The sequence below is a fragment of the Terrapene carolina genome, unplaced genomic scaffold (genome assembly GCF_002925995.2).
Source record: "Terrapene carolina triunguis isolate 2854851 unplaced genomic scaffold, T_m_triunguis-2.0 Scaffold42, whole genome shotgun sequence".
NCBI lineage: Eukaryota > Metazoa > Chordata > Testudines > Emydidae > Terrapene > Terrapene triunguis.
In genome coordinates, this window is record NW_020664393.1 from 33,525,970 (window position 1) to 33,546,655 (window position 20,686).

The 20,686-nt window shown below is 39.2% G+C and overlaps 1 protein-coding gene across 1 annotated transcript in view; it reads right to left on the reverse strand.

Annotated features, from left to right (window-relative positions):
- ADGRB3 (adhesion G protein-coupled receptor B3) overlaps positions 1-20,686 on the reverse strand; it is a 600,480-nt gene that overhangs the window by 212,923 nt on the left and 366,871 nt on the right. The window contains exons 15-16 of the mRNA XM_026654815.1: positions 15,557-15,659; positions 8,374-8,417 (exon numbers count right to left, since the gene is read on the reverse strand). Of these exons, the coding sequence (XP_026510600.1) occupies positions 8,374-8,417; positions 15,557-15,659 (147 nt within the window). The remainder of the gene's footprint in view (positions 1-8,373; positions 8,418-15,556; positions 15,660-20,686) is intronic.

Consider the following 20,686-nt stretch of genomic DNA (forward strand, 5'->3'; position numbering starts at 1 on the left):
AAGAATACCATTAAATATTACTTTACATGGATATGTAAAGTAAGATTTGTTCTATTTTTTTTCTCAAAAGTCACCACTGATTTTAGGTGTCTCAATTTTAAGATGTTCAGTTTGAGACACCTTTGTCTTGATTTTCAAAGTCTCTTCCTGAATCTTTTCAAAAGGTGGCAAAACTGGCCTGAAAGTAAAGAGCAAAAAGTGATTTAGACCCATTATCACCCAATTTTAAAGAAGAAAGAGAGGAGGAGGGAGAGACAGATCAATGATCCATTTCAATTTTAGCAACATGAAATTATCATGCTAATAGGCTATAAGTCTGTGGGTACAGTAGAGTTATGAGAAACCATTTACATTGCAGGCAAAACTGTGGGAAAATCTTGTTTTCACTTTCATTTTTTCTAAAAGAAGCTATTTTCACTTTAAGAAAAATGGCAAAATGAAACAACCCACAAATTTGAAAAAAAAGCCAACCATTATTTGAGCTAGTAGATTTTAAAAAAAAAATATTTTTCACCATGAATATATTTTTACTGGCAGAAACACCAAAATTTTGGCCTGGAGTGAATTCCTGAAATTTGTAGAATATCACAATTCATTTTTTGCTTGCAGATATTCATAATTTGCCACACATTTAGGATAAAGGTATGAACTCCTGTCAGTGTAAATTAGAAATGGGTGAACCTGATTGGAAAAAGAAAATGGAACAAATCAGACTGGCCAAAACTCACGCCAAACCTGAACAAAATCTTCAAGGTAATAAAAAAAATTATTTAATTGCTTCTCTGGTGCCCTCCAGACAATTAGGTATTCAGGGGCACATGGTCATCTAGTCCAACCACCTGCTCAGAGCAGGACCAACACCAACTAAATCATCCCAGCCAGGGCTTTTTCAAGCCTGATCTTAAAAACCTCTAAGGATCGAGATTCCACCACCTCCCTAGATAACCCATTCCATTGCTTCACCACACTCCTAGTGAAATAGTGTTTCCTAATATCCAACCTAGACCTCTCCCACTGGAACTTGAAACCATTGCTCCTTGTTTAGTCATCTGCCACCACTGAGAACAGCCAAGCTCCATCCTCTTTGGAACCCCCCCTTCAGATAGTTGAAGGCTGCTATCAAATCCCCCCTCACTCTTCTCTTCCACAGATTAAATAAGACCAGTTCCCTCAGCCTCTCCTCATAAGACATGTGCCACAGTCCTCTACTCATTTTTGTTTCCCTCTGCTGGACTCTCTCCAATTTGTTCTCATCCTTTCTATAGTCGGGGGGGGGGGCAAAACTGGATGTAATACTCCAGATGTGGCCTCACCAGTGCTGAATAGAGGGAATAATCACTTCCCTTGATCTGCTGGCAATGCTCCTACTAATGCAGCCCAATATGCCATTAGCCTTCTTGGCAACAAGGGCACACTGTTGATTTATATCCATCTTCTTGCCCACTGTAATCCCCAGGTCCTTTTCTGCAGAACTGCCGCTTAGCCATTCAGTCCACAGCATGTAGCAGTGCATGGAATTCTTTCATCCTAAGTGCAGGACTCTGCACTTCTCCTTGTTGAACCTCATCAGATTTCTTTTGGCCCAATCCTCCAATTTGTCTAGGTCACTCTGGACTCTATCCCAATCCTCCAGTGTATCTACCTCTCCCCCCAGCTTAGTGCCATCCGCAAACTTGCTGAGGGTGCAATCCATCCCATCATCCAGATCATTAATGAAGATGTTGAACAAAACTGACTCCAGGACAGACCCCGTGGCACTATGCTAAAATCCGGCTGCCAACTAGACATTGAGCCATTGATCACTACCTGTTGAGCCCGACGATTTCTATCCACCTTATAGTCCATTCATCCAATCCATACTTTTTTAACTTGTTGGCATACATGTCATACAGGGAGTCTTTGCCTGGAATTGAACCTAGGTGTCCTGAATCCAAGTTCAAGTCACTTGTCCTACACACTAGATCACCCTTCCTCATTTTTATAAGATCTCCCATGGAATGATAGGTACACATAGCTCTTGGTTAGCTCACTTTCACTGAAGCATTGGTTGAGGCATAAGCAAAAAATGTATCTTTTTAGTAGGACATCTTAGATATTAAAATAGGATCTGCTTACAACATTGAAAATAATGCCCAAGTCTCTTTTTACTCCCAGTAGCTGGAGTCTTCCACTACTAAAACTATCTCATGTGAATCAAGCTGTGACTTTGTTCACTTTAGTTCCTTTTTTCCTCTTGCTCCAATGTGATTGCCATAGGCATATGTATGTAGTCAAACAGCTAAAGCCAATGACTGACAAATGGGCCAGATTCTTTTGCATGGAACCACATTATTTTCTTTCAATTATATCTGAGGTCATTGACAAACTTGAGGTGGACACTCTTACATTAGCAATACATCACATAACATTCATCCATACTGCTCAATGTCATGCTGGAACATCTCTTTGAGGGGCATCTAGTTAGATGAGTGATTAATTAACCCTTCCAGTATCTGCAGAAGACTCCTCATGACTCAGTTGCGTATTGGGCTGAGAACTTACATAGGAGCCAGCATGAACACTACAGTCTTTGGCAAAGGAAGATGTTTTCTAGGCCAGGGAAGAAGAGCCAGTTTGAAGACACGAAAAGAATAAAGGTGCACATAGAGAATGAGTCTTATATGAGTACGATCTAGTAAGAAAAATACAATTATCCAAAGTGGTATTTATGAGTGCTGTGCAAAATATCAGACTTGAAATTCAAAACACTCAAATTTTCGTGAAAAAGAATGTCTTTCCAAATGATTTATATTAAAATTTTAAATTCAATTTTTGTCATTGTTTGTTAGTACATATTTAAATGAAGGTTTTGTGGGCTATTTATTAGTTTTGAGCTGGGCTGGTTGAGTTTTGTCACATTTCTCCTGGTTTCTTGATTGACTTGACACAGCCAATATTCTCAGGAGTATCGGCAGAAGACATTTGGACTAGTTTTGCTCAGCTAGCCAACAAAACCCAACTTCAGATCCTTTTGTGAGTTACAATAGTTTTGCCCTGCCCCACTTATGCAAAACTTCCCTAAGGCCAGCCTGACTGGCCAGAGAAGGAGCCTCTCAGCATAGGGGAATCCTCAGATAGCACACAGATAGCATAAAAGCTCCCATGACATTATCCCTCTCTGCAGCAAGCACAGGGATATATCTTGGACATCCTTCAGAGATCCCCAGATGCCATAATGGGGACCAGACCTAGACAGAATGGCTCCAGCACTGGAGGAGTGCAAAGCTGGAGTATAGTGACCTTTCACTATTAAGCTATCCTCATCTAGACACACCAGGATTCAGCCTTAGTACCTGATACTTTTCTAGTATATGAGATTCTACATCTATTATTTCCAGTTCAGAACGGAACATAGTGTCTTCCAGAAAGATCAGAGATTTCCTCTGTTCTGTTGCAGCATCAGAGGATTTCTGCACAAAATGGAGAGTTGGCAATGTTGATTCTACATACAAAACAAGGAATAGGCATTTCTCCAAAAGAGCTACCAAGGGGTAGCAAATGGATCCTGGGAGCCCAGGGCAGGTGTCATAGCAGAGTTCCTGCACACTGGTCATCTCCTAGCTAAGCAATTCTATTTGTAAACACCAGCGAACTGATGTGCAACTTTAGCTCTAGTTTAACAAATGTATTCGGGAAGGTTGAACAATCAGGGAAGACGATATCGGAATTAGAGGGTAGGCTGATGGTGGTCCTAATTTGAAGAGGGAAATTCTGATGTCATTTCATCTAGGAACATATGACTAAGCCTCCATTAATAGCGAGAAGGAACAGGAAGGTAATGAAGTGTCGTGACTCAATGTCAGTGGCCAAGGTGGCTGACAATGGATGAAGAAACAGTATCAGGGCAAGTGTCTTGGCCATTCAGACAGGGAAACAGCTGCAGCATCAGCATCATATGTACCAGATTGCTTCTGAGGCTGTTATTTCTTGCTCCCCTCCCCGCCCCCCACTTATCATTACTCAGGTAGCAACACCAATCTAGGAGAGGTTACAAGTACTTTGGAGAATAGGATTAAAATTCAAAATTATCAGGACAAACTGGAGAAATGGTTTGAAATAAATAGGATGAAATTCAATACAGACAAATGTAAAGTACTCCACTTAGGAAGGAACAATCAGTTGCACACATACAAAATGGGAAATGACTGCCTAGGAAGCAGTACTGCAGAAAGGGATCTGGGGGTCATAGTGGATCACAAAGTAAATATGAGTCAACAGTGTAACACTGTTGCAAAAAAAAATGTGAACATCATTCTGGAATGTATTAGCAGGAGTGTTGTAAGCAAGACACGAGAAATAATTCTTCTGCTCTACTCCATGCTAATTAGGCCTCAACTGGAGTCTTGTGTCCAGTTGTGGATGCCACATTTCACAAAAGATGTGGACAAATTGGAAAAAGTCCAGAGAAGAGCAACAAAAATAATTAAAGGTCAGGAAAACAAAACCTATGAGGAAAGACTGAAAAAAATGGGTTTGTTTAGTCTGGAGCAGAGAAGACTGAGAGGGGACATGATAACAGTTTTCAAGTACATAAAAGGTTGTTACAAAAAGGAGGGAGAAAAATTGTTCTTGTTAACCTCTGAGGATAGGATAAGAAGCAATGGGTTTAAGTTGCAGCAAGAAAGGTTTAGGTTGGACATTAGGAAAACCTTCCTAGCTGCCAGGGTAGTTAATCACTGGAACAAATTGCCTAGGAATGTTGTGGAATGTCTGTCACTGGAGGCTTTTAAGAACAGCGTAGACAGACACCTGTCAGGAATGGTCTAGTTATTACTTAGTCCTGAATTCAGTGCAGGGGACTTGACTGATGATATATTGAGCTCCCGTCCAGTCCTACTGAGCATAATTAAACCACTAATTGAAATTAAGAAACATTGCCTTTGATCAGATGAGTAAAAGATTATGAAAGTATCACTTATGCATACCTACCATATTCATGGACATGAAAAACACGTCACAGACCATGAAATCTGGTCTCCCCCCATAAAATCTGGTCTTTTGTGTGCCTTTATTCTATACTATACAGATTTCATGGGGTAGACCAGTGTTTCTCAAATTGGGGGTTCTGACCCAAAAGGGAGTTTCAGGGGGTTTGCAAGGTTATTTTAGGGGGGTTGCGGTATTGCCACCCTTATTTCTGCACTGCCTTCAGAGCTGAGTGGCTGGAAAATGGCGGATGTTGGCCATTTGCCCAGCTCTGAAGGCAGTGCAGCACAGAAGTAAGGGTGACAATACCTTACCATGTGGCTGGAGAGTGGCGGCTGCTGACTGAGGGCCGAGCTCTGCAAGCAGCAGCGCAGAAGTAAGGGTGGCAATACCATACCATGCCATCCTTCTGCACTGCTGCTGACGGCGGCTCTTCCTTCAGAGCTGGGCTCTTGGCCAGCAGCCCCCTTTCTCCAGCTGCCCAGCTCTGAAGGCAGTGCTGAAGTAAGGGTAGCAGTACCACAACCCCCCCTACAATAACCTCCCCCCTCCCCCGAACTCCTTTTTGGGTCAGGACCCCTACAATTACAACATTGTGAAATTTCAGATTTAAATAGCTGAAATCATGAAATTTACAATTTTAAAAATCCTATGACTGTGAAATTGACCTAAATGGACTGTGAATTTGGTAGGGCCCTACTTATGGACAGTTTATTCTATTTATATCACTGTTGGCTTTTTTGCACTTTCTTCTGAAGGCCAGCGCCAGTCAGGACACTAGACTAGATAGACCACTGGTCTAATCCAGTATGGCAAGCCCTATGTGGACCAATTTTCAGACCACTGATACTGTTTCTGTGAATGGCACTGGCACCGAACAGTGAGAAGGGTGCCCTGATTGTAGCAGTGTGTTATATTGCACACTGCTTGTTATCTGTTGCACATGGTGAAGGATGTGAGGTGATAGATGGGTGGTTGACTGGTTCCTCTCCTCCCTGTGTCTTGGATGAATATGGGTCCAATGTACTGCTTGCAGTTTGTGACAGCAGTTGCTTTAAATCTTTCTTTGCTCATGTGAAAGAATTTGGTGGCGAGGAGAGGATTTCTTTTTCAAAAGCTTTCAGACAGTGGACCAATTCAGCTCAGAATTTCAATCAAAAATACTTTATATGTTTTCACATGCTTTGATGTGAAAAACATTCAGCATCCCAAAATTTTATGGAAGGCCAAAACTGGAATGAAACGCAGAGGTTAAAATGGTCACACAAATTCCAGAGAAAAAAAAATAAACTTCCACTGTCATACATTCTGCTGTTGATGCTACTCAGATAATCAGCTGGGAAAGTGGAGACACTGAAGGAATAGCCAAACCTCTAAAGAACCCCATTCTAAATCAGCATAATAAAGGTACTGCATATTTTGGAAGTGTCAGCCAAAATGAATGCTGCACCACTATGAGAAATTGTATTTTAACATATATAATTAATGCTATGATCCTTTATGTAGTTAGTTGTACCTGTCTTAATGTTATACAAAAACAATAACTAGATGCAGATAGACAGACAGCAAGTCTGTCAGGCTGATAGACAGATAAAAGGAAAGCCTTCTAAAAAGTTATCTAGATAAAAAAAGTTATATAATTCTATTCCATAGATAGGAATGAAATAAAACATAATTTCTCCAAACAATTAGACATACCACACATACACCCACATAATAAGAATAGTAGAAGAAAGATTCACCATAAAAATGCAACAAGAATGCAGAGCCAGACTTTATCGGACAGCTTACAGTATAGATTCAGGGGCTTCTCCATGAATTTATGAAGAAAGAGCTATCAATCATTGAACAATAGCCTGTGCAGAATGTTTAAAATCCAGGAAGAGAAAGTTTCACCCACTTCTGGAGCATATATTAAACTGAGAGCATCACCAGAGAAACATATAATTTACCACATATGGAACTGTAGTGCATTGAGATTAAGATCTGGGCAACTTGCCAGGAAGACGGCTAAAAATTTCAGCAGTTATAGCTACCTGATGTAGATGCTAAATGCAAACATTTACCGTATCTGAAAAACACTTAATTTAAAGCACCTTTTTTTTTCTGTTGTGGAACAGTGATTAGCTAAGCATCTTTTACTAAATGCTGTTTACTTTCTTGTTGGATTGATCCCCAAAGTTCTTGTGAAATTTGAGTTGTGAAGAACTTAGCCATTTTTGAAGGATGTGAGCAGAACAGAGCTCCACATGATTTTCAACACTAGATCAGACCATTTATCCATTATATCTGGTCTCCTGCTCCTGCTTCTGCGATAGCAAATTCCTGATGCTTTAGAGGAAAGTGAACACAAAACAAAACACAAAACAAGCCAACAACCCAAGGCACCCAGCTAATTGTATAATGTTGTACATAGTTATTTATTTAGATTTATAAATGATAAGAATCTGTCCATTGTGCTGGGAGCTTTTGCATTAATTTAAAACTCACAATATTAGAATATAAATTCCATAATATAATCAAATGGACTCAAATAAAATGCCCCAAACACAAGTAATTACCAGGCCAATAGAAAGTCATCATGAATCATAAAATGCCCTCACAGTTAATACTAAGTCCCTAGATCTCCACCTTTTCCAAAAATGACTGGGGGAAAATATTTTGGGGAACTATAGATCAAATGACTGCTTTTCGGACCTCTGGTAAGTGATCAGTTTACATGCAGAAGCAAGACAAAAAGTACCTTCTCATAAAAGAGTGTGCATATACATTCATACCAGATGGTGGTGAAATCCATGTGATAAATTGCAGAGCCATATAAATTGTATTTATCATGACTCTTTGATGGTCCCACCTACTCACTGATGACTAATATATCTCCCACGGTATTCCCAATATTTCAAACCTTTCAGCAGCTTCAGCTTCCTCAGCTGCATGGGTATATCTCAATTAATCAATTCCCTTTCACTGCAGGGGCACGAGGACTGGTGCATCTCAGTCCCTTTTATTCTCTGCATGTGGCACATAACAGACTAGTCTAATATAGTCTGTAATACTTTGGTCTAATTTGGGTTGTTGGGTTTAGTGTGTGGGCATTTGGTGGTGTTGGTGGCTTGTGATATACAGGAGGTCAGATTAGATGATCTGGTGATCCCTTCTGGCCTTAAACTCTATGATAGTTGTTGGTGAGATATTCTGCTAATTCAGGATTAGTAACAGAAAAACAAACAAACTGTCTTTCAAATCTGCATTACAATGTGACTGCAGAGTATGGAAAGGAAATAATTTCACTCTGTGGATTGCACATTTTCCATGCCCTCATAATGACCACTGTCTGGCAAGTTAAATATTTTTACGTGTTTTGGAATATTTAATCCATAGTAATAGAAGCAAACATCTGTCACTTACATTCTTGAATCATCCCACAGCACACAATAGGGATTCAATGTGCCCTAAAAACAAACAAACAATACCATTAGTTACTGGTGTACATAACCAATAAAGTGCTCAACCCCACAGTCCTAGTTCAGGGCTTGATCCTAAAAGATCACCCTCAGTTTGAAGAGGTTTGAAATCAGTGGGAGTGAAAAACAAATTGAAGTCAGTGGGAGTTGAGGGCACTTAGCACTTCACAGAGTGCACGCAGCACCTTGCAGTATTGAACCTATCGTCCCTACTCAGGAAACAGTCCTGTAGATGTCTTCATGAAGCCACTTGGAATTTTGACTAGGAAAGGACTGTGGTATTGGGTCCAAGTGTGCCAGTTACCTAAACGTGGAGCCTGCCCAGTTCATATTCTTTAAGTAATTTCAATTTTCCCCCTGTATTCCACTCCAAAAAGAACGAATAAAAGACTCTCAAAATGCTGCCCATTCAGGTTAACCAATGGATTAGTTAGTTAGGCAGAATTTTAGGTCTTGTCTGCACCCAAAGACGGTATTAATTTACCAAAATCAGCGGAGCAACTTATGTAAGCTTGCTAACCTATTAAGGAGGGCTTTAAACTAGGTTCGCTGGGGGATGGTGACTTAAGCCCAGAGGTAGGGGAAGTGAGATACTGGGAGGAAACACAAGGAGGAGGGTGCAACAGGGGAAGCCTCCTGATGCATACTGAGAAAGTAGGGCAATCGGCTAGTTATCTTAGGTGCCTGTACACAAATGCAAGAAGCCTGGGAAACAAGCAGGAATAACTGGAATTCCTGGCACAGTCAAGGAACTATGATGTGATTGGAATAACAGAGACTTGGTGGGGTAGCTCACATGACTGGAGCACTGTCATGGATGGGTATAAACTGTTCAGAAAGTATAGGCGCGGGAGAAAAGGTGGAGGAGTTGCACTGTATGTAAGAGAGGCAACAAAAATGATTAGGGGGCTGGGGCAGATGACTTATGAGGAGAGGCTGAGGGACCTGGGCTTATTTAGTCTGGAGAAGAGTGAGGGGGGATTTGATAGCAGTCTTCAACTCCCTCAAGGTGGTTCCAAAGAGGATGGAGGTAAGCTGTTCTCAGTGGTGGCAGATGACAGAATAAGGATCAATGGTCTCAAGTTGCAGTGGGGGAGGTCAAGGTTGGATAATGGGAAACACTATTTCACTATGAGTGTGGTGAAGCACTGGAATGGGTTATCTAGGGAGGTGGTGGAATCTCCATCCTTAGAGGTTTTTGAAGCCCAGCTTGACAAAGCCCTGGCTGGATGATTTAGTTGGCCTTGGTCCTGCTTTGAGCAGGATGGTTGAACTAGATGACCTCCTGAGGTCTCTTCCAACTCTAATCTTCTATGATTCTATGTAGTTTAGTTGGTGCATCCCCTTTTTGTAGACACTCCTAATTCTATTTCAGAATATTCACACTAGGGGGTTGAGCTGATTTAACTACATCAGTTTCTAAACTGATTTTGTTAAATCAGTACCGTTTTTGTGTGTAGATAAAGCCTTAACTGTGCCTAGATTGAGACGCCCGATTTCTGATGCCAGTTCTTGAGCCCACACACTTTCAAGTAGCCCAGCTGACTATTGATCACAACAGGCCATCCACCAATGGAGAATAGTTGGGGCACAGTAACACTTTTGCCACATTCCCATCCTGCCCCTTACAAGGGCCCAATGCCAAAGCTGCAGGAGGAGGAGTTCACTGTAGAAACTGGCTACGCTGGTAGATTATTTAATGAAGGGAGAAAATTAATGGCCTTCTGGCTCTTTTGTGCCATTAATGGTAAAAGGGCTAAATCATAGCAAATATTCTACTTTTTCATGCTCAGTATTAGCCCAGCTCAACTCCCATTGACATCAGTGGGAGCCTGGGCCCTAAATCTCAGTTTCTTACACATATTAAAATGGGGTAATATTTCAGAAAATTGAAGGCTCTTTATTATTGCTCTTATTTCCTTCTATCCATTATGAAGTGAAGTGACTAAAATTCAAAGTTTGGGCCCAGTCCAACAAATCTTTTTTCAGGCTAAGTGTACATTAACTTTAATGAACAGTTTGATTGAGTAAAGACTGCAAGACTGGGCTACTGGTTTGTTGTAAAGATTGGGTATGCATGAAGTCACAGCTACACAAACTACAATAGATGTATAATACAGAATAACAAACAAAACTGCAGATATCTAAAGGAACAGATTTCAAGGTTCTATTTACATGCACAAGACATATTTTGTCATGATGTTCATATAATGTTCTCCTAGAAGTCATATATAGCACTTTTGGCACAGATATCTTAAAGTTAGGAATCAATTAAAATAGACACTGGGCACAAAAGCACAACTCCTCCAACAAAAGATTGATGGAAAACAAAAACAACGGAAATTGCAAGGAATAGTTTAAAATGATCAAGTTATTTTCATTTTTATATACTAATCTTAGGATAGTATTGCAAAAGTCAGTTTTACAGGTTGCCAGTGGACAATATTTTTAAAGAAGCACTTTTACACACACATTATATTCCACAGCTGTTTCAAACTGTAGAAACTATTTATTAATATTAATGAAAGAAAATATTCACCCATTTGTTAGAATTCTTCTATCACCCTTTTTACAGAGAGGCATAGCTTTCTCTTCCAGACTCCAGTAACAAACATATTTAATGAAGTTCTGATCTTGTAGTTCACTAGTTTGGTGACTATATTAAATGTTCTGAGTTTGGTATAATTATTTAAAAATATATGTAGCACTTTAAATTCACATTGCACCTTACAAACATAGATAAGTGACTTCATAATCTAAAATAAAAGACTAAAAACACGTAACAGGCACATACAGAGCCAGTGTATGCATCTTGCACCACTGGCCCAAAGCATTCTGAAACATCAGTAGAAGAGGTTGTGGAAGAATCACAATTGGCAATAACAGGAACATTAGAATAAAGGAGGATTCTGCAGCTTGAAAGTGTTTTGAGACTTGAAGTAATCTGCCTATATTCATTCTTATGCAGTCATGATCATACTTAAAATCTATGCCTAAAACCGATGCCAGTATACATTCACGTAGCTGTGATTTTTTTCCCGGTGATGGACAGCCTACAACATCTATTTCCATACTGCAAGGAGAAAGGACTTGAAAATACTTTGAGAAAAAGGTGACTGTTCAGACTTAGCTAAAAGAATGATTTTAAAGAACATTTCAAGCAATGCCCAGTAACCAAGGCAAATAGAGGACTCTGTGGAAAGGAAGTGATAAATCCATGTTTTCAGGTCACATATCTGTGGCCCTTTTTGGAGCTCATTCACATGGAGAGGGGAGTGTGTTGAGTCACCATAGAAATGAATAGGAGATGAAGTTGTAACATTGAAAGCAGCATAAATGTCACCCATATTCCTCCAAAAATCCTTGACACATTGGCAATAGAAATACGTAGGTGTGGGACATGAAACTTTCGAAGATATGGTGCATAATTGTGCATGCTATGTAGGCCCACACTAATTGGAAGTCAAAGTTTCAGTGGAAATAATCATAACCAGAAGCTTTAACTCCCATAATATTACTAGATTGCTGCTGCATTGTCCTTTGATATAAGAGCAGAGGTGCTGCAAAGTTAGGAGATGATATTTCACATTCTTTCTGGAACAAAGTCCATGATGTTGGTGCCTTTTCCAGCATAACTAGTAGAAAAATGTTACAATCATGATCATACTGCTCATATAATCCACCTGTGATCATACTGGATGGCATTAAATACCGTGTACTGCGAGCAACACACTGCAAGCCACATTAGCATGTTACAGAGTATCATGGTCAGCACTATATTTAAAATCATCTACAAGTTCAAATACAGTGCTATATTCCAAATAGCCTAGCGATCAGTGGGGTGTGTGTGTGATGGGTAGGATATCTGGATATACCACTGATGGGTAGGATATATATATGTAAAATAATTCAGTGTTATGAATAAATACCAAATTTGAGTGTAAAATGCAATTATAGTAATGTATTCATTTTGAGCACATGAACACCTATTATGGGTAGTTAGAATGGAATTTATTAATTCATATTTCATTGTTTGAAAATAAAGCCCTGAAATATTCTAGCTGTGAACAACAGGGGTTTTCACATGTGCATATGTCTTTTTCACAATCACTTATGCATGTTTGTGCAAGGAGCCCTTCTACATCTCAGATGTATACATAATAGAATTTATTTTAATCAATCAGCGGACAAATAAATTAACAAAAATAATAATTAAAAAAATGTAACTATACTCCCACAGATCCCTGAGTACATTTTAGAGATCATAAGTTAATCATTAATCCATTCAACAACAGACTTTTTTGATTGGTATAGTATAGATAATATTAAAAGAGGCAAAGTTTGAAAAGAGCAACAACACAAAGAAAACTTCTAGAAAAGATTAATTGGAATAAAATGTCTGTATTTTAATTCCCGTTTAATATTTAATTTAATTAATTTAATAATTAGCCCACTTAATTAACATCATGATTAAACTCTGAGCCATTAATGTACAACAGTCAAAGTCTAGAGATGAAGTAAAACCATTTTCACCTTAATTACTGTGTGTAATGTACAAAGTTCAAAGACAGATTATGGTATATTAAGACATTATAATTAGAGAAAATTAGATTCTAATTTTCAAGTGAGGTAAATTCTAATACAGAAAATGAAGATCACTCAGTCTAAAAATGCAAAAGACACAAATCAGAGAATGTGCCTCAACATCTCCAACTGCTCTTCTTTATATAAAATCTCATCTGGGAAACTATCATGAACAGAAAACCACTAAACATTAAAGCCATTCAAACTGTAAAATCAGTTTCTGTTCCCAGTTTTTAGGCCAGGATTCTGCATTTGGATCGGCATAGGCTAACTCCCGTGTTCATGTGGTGTCACAGTGACCTCAGTGAGATTCCACATGGGGGTAGTGGTCTGGCTGTATAATTTGGAGAAAACTTTCAGATATTTGGAGTAAAATATTAATGAGCTAAAATTGAGCCAGAAGAAAACAGTGCCAGGTCCATAACGTTATTGACAAGGTTACTATCCTCTTGCCTTGTCAGCACTTCCTAGTCCTGCGCTAATACAGTACTCATTAATATCCTGTTACAGAAAGGTAGACAATGCCAGATCACAATCGATGTCCTGCATCTTCCATCGCCAGAATGAACCTTTCTAAAGAACTGGAAAATGGGCAAGTGCTGGGTCTGTACATTTTAAAAAAGAATAATAAAACAAACAAGCTGAAGAAACAGGTCCCTCTTTAATGTCTTTTTCTAGAAATCAACCTGTGAAGACATTCATTTAATCTTCCTTTTGCCTGGTTTATGTCATGCCATTTTAATTGCTTACTTTGGATTTATCAGTTGATTTCAACACTGATACAAAGCTTACTGATATTACCTTGATTGTTTCTTACCTCTTATCTTAAAGCTATGAACAAAGTCATTACAATCTTCTCTTTTCTTTCCCCCATCTACCTGGGCTATAGCCCTGTGACTAACCATTCAAGTTTCCACATATGAAATGATCCTTTCACATTCCTTAGTTATGAGCTGTAAAAATAACTTCACAACTAATAAATAATAAAATAATATAAACAAAATCAAAGATCTAGAAGTATCTTGAGCTTGTCTGAAGATTTCTGTGATCTGACTTACCTAAATACAGTAAGGGAAATATTTTCCACAAGCTGTCTGGCTTTTCTGATAAATAGACATGAAGTACTAAGAGCAAGCTTCCATGTTCATTTGTGGTCCATGCCTCAAAGTAGTCTGACTGAATACAGCCCATGTTTTTTAGTGAAATTTCAGTTCTGGACAGTGCTGGAGATTGAAGTTTCTGTTAATCCATAGAAAAGGTACCACATTGGCTGCAACAGTGTAAAAGCTTCCTCACACTGCCACATCAATGTGTGTCAACCCTTACTTTAAAATACTACCTCTAGGATTCAGAGGGTAGCTCAGACTCCTTGCTTGTTCCATCTTTTCCTGTCTGCTAAACTTGACTATGAGGACCAATTGTGATGTTCTTTGTAATCCCTGATCACCAGGAACTGGATGAGACCATAAAACTCATTTCATACCAACTACTGAATAGTCAGTAGATGGTAATAATATTCCGTCACTTCCAGCCTGGGCTGGATGTAAACCAAAAACTTAGAGTTGAATGGGCCAGATTGCCACATAAATTCCAATAGCCATCCAGTTTCCTACAGAGTCTTTGGGTCAAATCCACAGGAGGCTGAGTGCAACTCCATTAATGTCAGTGAAATTGCATTCGAATAGGCCGATGGAGAACTTGTCCCATTAAATGTAACAGAATGTCATTAACTTTGAAGTCTTTTATGTTAATACAATAACTTTATTTTATATGCCTTTCTTAAATGTCCCTTTCCTCCTTGATTCAATATAACTGCTAACTCTTCATTACCAATGTAAAAAGTCAGGCAGAAATTCTGCATATTATAATGTCTCAGACATCACTAGCGATATCGATAGGCCTTGTTCTTATCTGGATGTCTTACTTCACACAACTTTCCTGTAAAAGTGTTCTTTGATATCAAGAGGTAGCTGAAAGCAGCAGGAAGAAATTGTTTGATATTTCTGTACAACTCTAGTCACCCTTTAATATGGAATTAAATTTAGAGGGTTTTTTGGCTTTAAACTCTTTTAATTAAGATTGCAGGACAAGAAAATAGCAGAAAAAACAAGATCTTGTGAATCTGTAGAACTTGCAAACTGGAGTGAGGCTGCATTTTGATATTCTGATAGTGTAGTCAAATATGAATCGGTCTTTCATGTATCACATAGTGGCAAAGAAAAAAGTAAGGAAAGGCCTGAAGCATGTGTTGCACTATGGACCTCATCTGATAACAAAAGGGAAACCAATGGACAAATACTACATTTGCCATTGTATCTATCAAAGCAGTTAATGTAGAGTTCCCTATGAAAATTGCTGTATAAATGAAAACCATAAGAATGACAGAAACAAAGGGTCAGGCAGTTCTGTATGCACGCAAAATGAAAACAGTCTATTCAGAGTATGCCATGTATCTCTGTGCTTTGATTTTATCAGGCAAATTAGTCTTTTTTTTTTTAAAGAAGAATACACTGGAAATAAAGATTCGCTGCAGCAATACTTACATTAGCCAGATGTGCTAACTCTATCTCTAGAAATGAATCCGCTGTTTTGGGTTCAGGCCTTATAGTGACGACAATGATTTTGGAATTAACAACAGTAAAATTTCTGAAAAATAATGATTAGAAACAAAAGATTCTGTTAATATTAACAGTCACCTCTAACATTAACAAATTAAAATGAAGATCCTCTGGATATTTTCAGGTGGTTTCTATACCTAAGAATTACCTATATTTCTATACCTAAGAAAATAAGTTTGTTTTTGACCAGTAAGTATAATCACTCGTGTTACCAACCATTCCCGGACACTGTAAAGATTAGAGAGCAACAACGCCAACAGAAGCATCATTCCTTAAGTATGAGTCACTGATTAGAAAGACAGACAGACAAACAAACCTTCAAATAGCCTTTAAATGAATATCATTCATTTGTCTCAAGGTGGATCTACTGGTCCTGTATTACAGGAGACAGAACATCTTTCTTTCAAAGTGCTGCCTTTGCCTTTTTTCCCCAACTGCTAACTTTAAAAATGACCACACCGCACAGGAAAATGTGTCCCACTTTAAGGGGTTAGAGTGACTTTTACAGCAGCTGCAGAGCAGGTCAGCATCCATCCCTCCCCCCAGGTGACCAGAAGAGAGAGAGTACTATATAGGTCCATGCCAGACAGGCAAAGTCCTCTTTTTTTTTCCTGGACCAGGTGGCATAGCACCCCTCCTCTCTGCCATGGAAGTGGTGAAATAGCAGATTGTCAGGATCTGCTGTGGGCATTTGCAATTGTCGCTCCTTTCTCTGGGGGCTGGAAAGGAATTCTCCCCTCACCTCCAGATTGGCCAAGGTGAAGTAAGGGTTTTTTGCCTTCCCCACTGTGGTTTTGGGAGGGCTCAGTTGGGGCAGCATGGAATGGGCATTAAGCTAGGATGTTGCAACTCATTATGTAAACATGGGGTGGATGTCCAGTGCAGGTACTCCATAGTGAAAGGATTCAGTCGTCAGATAAAATGGATTGGTAAAGGATTTAAAGGAGGAATTTATTAAGAGAGAGAAAATGGGGGGTAATAGGAGGGGGTTCAAGGCTCCTATGACTGGTATGGCAGGAAGCCAATCCCTCCTCCTTTATAGTCCTTTCCAGCGCTCATTTAAGGGGGGGATGGTGAGGTCCCAGCAGTGGGTTGGCTGGTGTCCAGGATTGGTAAGGAGGAGGGCTGACGGAAGACCCCTGGTATTATATGAAAATGATTATGGAATTTCCTGCACTGTACACTTTTATCTACCGGATACTCCCAGAGAGTTAAGAATAATGTCGAGGCCTAATTAAACCACCTCTAGTGCCTCCTGTCCTTCTTCCGGCATAGCCAGACAACATGAAGATAGATGAGTGCTTTGGGAGAGTCTACTGGGCTGATTGTTCTATATCTAAGCAGAGAAAGGCTGACCCTAATGATTGAAAATCATTTCAAGATACGTATAAGCAACTGCATTATGCAAACACATTTAAACATCCATATTGGTGCTTTCAGGGATGGATCCAAAGCCTGATGAAGTTAATGGGAGTCTTTGCATTGACTCTGGATCAGGCCCTTACAAATCTCCTTTTAAAATAGATCTTTGATAACATGTGTTCACTTTAGAAAATATTTGGCTGTTAGCTTTCTATAGCTCCTACCTTATCCTCAACTACCTTTATATAGAGCAGGGGTTCTCAAACTAGGGGTCGGGACCCCTCAGGGGGTCATGAGGTTATTACATGGGCGGTCGCGAGCTGTCAGCCTTCACCCCCAACCCCGCTTTGCCTCCAGCATTTATAATGGTGTTAAATATATTAAAAAAGTGTTTTTAATTTGTAAGGGGGGTTGCACTCAGAGGCTTGCTATGTGAAATGGGTCACTAGTAGAAAAGTTTGAGAACCACTGATGTAGAGTATCTATATGTGTATTTTATTGTCACCTCTCTATGACAGAATCCAGTTCTTATCAGGTGATACCTATGCTAGCAATGGCAGATTAGCCACTGGGCCAATGGGAACTGTCCCCAGAGACCCTGGCCAATTGGGGACCCCTGGAAAAATGGGTGCTCCTGTGCCCTGACCCTGCTCCCCGTCAGGAGTGCTGAGTAGGGGGGGAGCAGGGGGGGGCAAGCCTCTGTGCCCCAACCCCATTTCCCCGGTAGAAGCGCTGCGGAAGGGGACAGTGGGGACTTCAGGCAGAACGGGTGGGGAGGGGCCTCACAAACACCTAATCTACCTCTGCATGCTAGGATAAACAGATGTTTACATGATGTATATAATCCATGCTGCTTATGATCCCCCAGGCTCAGAACGAGCCTTCAGCTACCAGATAGGAATATTGCTTGTGACTCTCACACGCTTGCTTGCATGCCTTCAATGTTCTTTTTCCCCACCCCCACTCATTTTAAAAATAAGCACAACTGTACACAGGAGCACATATTAATAGGGCAGACTTTACCATCTATTACAGAAAAGTCTAGTCCATCTAGATTTTGTTACAATAACCTGACATTGCAAATCTTCAATGTTTTTTATTTTCCCTAAGGGAACAATGCTTGAGAGAGGATTCCATTTTGCTGGAGCACTGAGATATGAAATGTCATTGCCACAATATTAGAAACATAGCTCAACTGAGAGCAAAAGGAATCAAACCATCCTTTCTGAAGAAGGGCATGAATTCTACAGTCAATTTACTTGGCCATGTCATACAACAAGAATTCAAATATTTAAATAGATTATAGTGCTTATATGAAAAAAAGAAACACTTTGTTTTTTAGTTAACCTCCTATTTTCAATTTTGGTAACACTCATATTCCTTTTGAGAGTAACGTACTACTGCAGCAGACTAATACTTAACAAATTTCCAATGTAATATGTAGAGCTACAGTTGTGAAACAACTACTAACATTAACGTTAATACTATGCTTAGTTCCCAATGCATTGCACAGAAGATGTACCCATAAATGCTTTAATAGTATGGCATAATTTGAAAGGAAGCAAAACCAAACAAAATTACAATACATGTTGACTTTCTCTTACAGATCACACAGGATACAAAGTTGGCCTATTAGTCTTTAAGATAAGTCTTTTGTCCAGTTTACATAAGTGAATGATTGTCATGGGACCTAATCACATCAGCCACATCATTAGGGGCTCGTTCACCTGCACATCTACCAATGTGATATATGCCATCATGTGCCAGCAATGCCCCTCTGCCATGTACATTGGCCAAACCGGACAGTCTCTACGCAAAAGAATAAATGAACACAAATCTGACATCAGGAATCATAACATTCAAAAACCAGTAGGAGAACACTTCAACCTCAGTAACAGACTTAAAGGTGGCAATTTTGCAACAGAAAAGCTTCAAAAACAGACTCCAACGAGAAACTGCTGAACTTGAATTAATATGCAAATTAGACACCATCAAGTTAGGCTTGAATAGAGACTGGAATGGCTGAGCCATTACACACATTGAATCTATTTCCCCTGTTAAATATTTTCACACCTCTTGTCAAACTGTCTGTAATGGACTATCTTGATTATCACTACAAACGTTTTTTCTCTTAATTAATTAGCCTCTTAGAGTTGGTAGGACAACTTCCACCTTTCCATGTTCTCTGTATGTGTATATATATCTCCTTACTATATGTTCCATTCTATGCATCCGATGAAGTGGGCTGTAGCCCACAAAAGCTTATGCTCAAATAAATTTGTTAGTCTCTAAGGTGCCACAAGTACTCCTGTTCTTTATGTCAGACTTTGTGATGGACCAACATTTTTTGTCTGTACCCAATTTGGGGCTCTTAACCCGAGGGATCTAGACTTTACATCAATGTACTTAAAGTATGAAACCTATTGCTGCTGAGTCTCTGTTTCTAAATAGAGGCTAACATTAGAGTTGTTCTCTGAAAGTTTTTGTTTAATGATTTTGTGAAGTGCCTCAGACACTTCTGGCATGAAAGGTATGTTAATCAGGAATCAAGTCCACACTGAATGCAAAGGCAGAGTTCATGATGCATTGGTAAGTACAAAGCATGCTATGTATTGCTATTTTCAAGAAAATCCAAACTTGTCTTGTTGTAGGGAAATACATTGACAGGTGATAAATGTCCAAATGACAGGGGTCAAATCCTGAAATTATTTACTCAGACAAAAGTTTTATTAATTCCAATGAGAATTTTGCCTGAGTAAAGGCTTCAAAATTCAGGCCAATGAGTGTTTTGGCTGAGTGAGGACTAATAAGGGCTTCAGGATTTTGCCCTATACTATTAGTTTCAGATCTGAGAGGTAGTAGTTTAGACTAGTAGTTCTAAAATACAGTTATGTAATCAAATCCTTTATTTTATAAGTAAATTGGATTTGATAACTAAATAACAAAAAATTTCTATCCAAACATACATATCTCTTCCATTATAACTAGATATAGAGATTTCATCGTGATGTGAGGTCAGTGGATGAGGGTTAGAACGAGTTTAGATTAGCCACATTAATCAGGAGAGGTGGAGCTTTGAGTAAGATATGTGGCAATCTCAAGTAAATGCAAATAAAGTCATTGTATCATATCAAACCATCAGGTATTGTGTAAATGTCATGTATGTTACAGGAAAAAATAATTAGAAAAGTCATAGGGCTCTATCCTGCAACATAGTGAGTGTTCTGTCCCCAGTCCAACAAAGCACATGAGCAGACGTGTTGAAGTCGATGAGCCTTTTCTGGACTGGGGCCAGAGTTGTCAGCTCCTGAGGAGGAGAGCTGAGAAGGATGGGTGATATGTGGGAGAGCACATTTCAATCTAGTAACAACAATATGAGGATGTGCATGTAAACTGAGTGGAGAAAAAAAAAGCTTTGCTAACTGAAAAATCATCTCCATTGGATCTGTTATTATTTTATGTGGGCAAAACTTTAAAAACTATTTTTATGGATAGCATTATGCCATGTGTTCCTTCATAGTACCCAAGAGGGGAATTATACATAATGTTATTTTGAAAATTATTGTGCTGAAAATCAATTTTCTGAGAATGTAACAACAATATGCATGTTGAAACACCCCAGGGCCTACACCACAGCTGTGGAAACATTATTCAGTGTATACAGTATTCAATGAGGCCCTAGAAATTTCAATA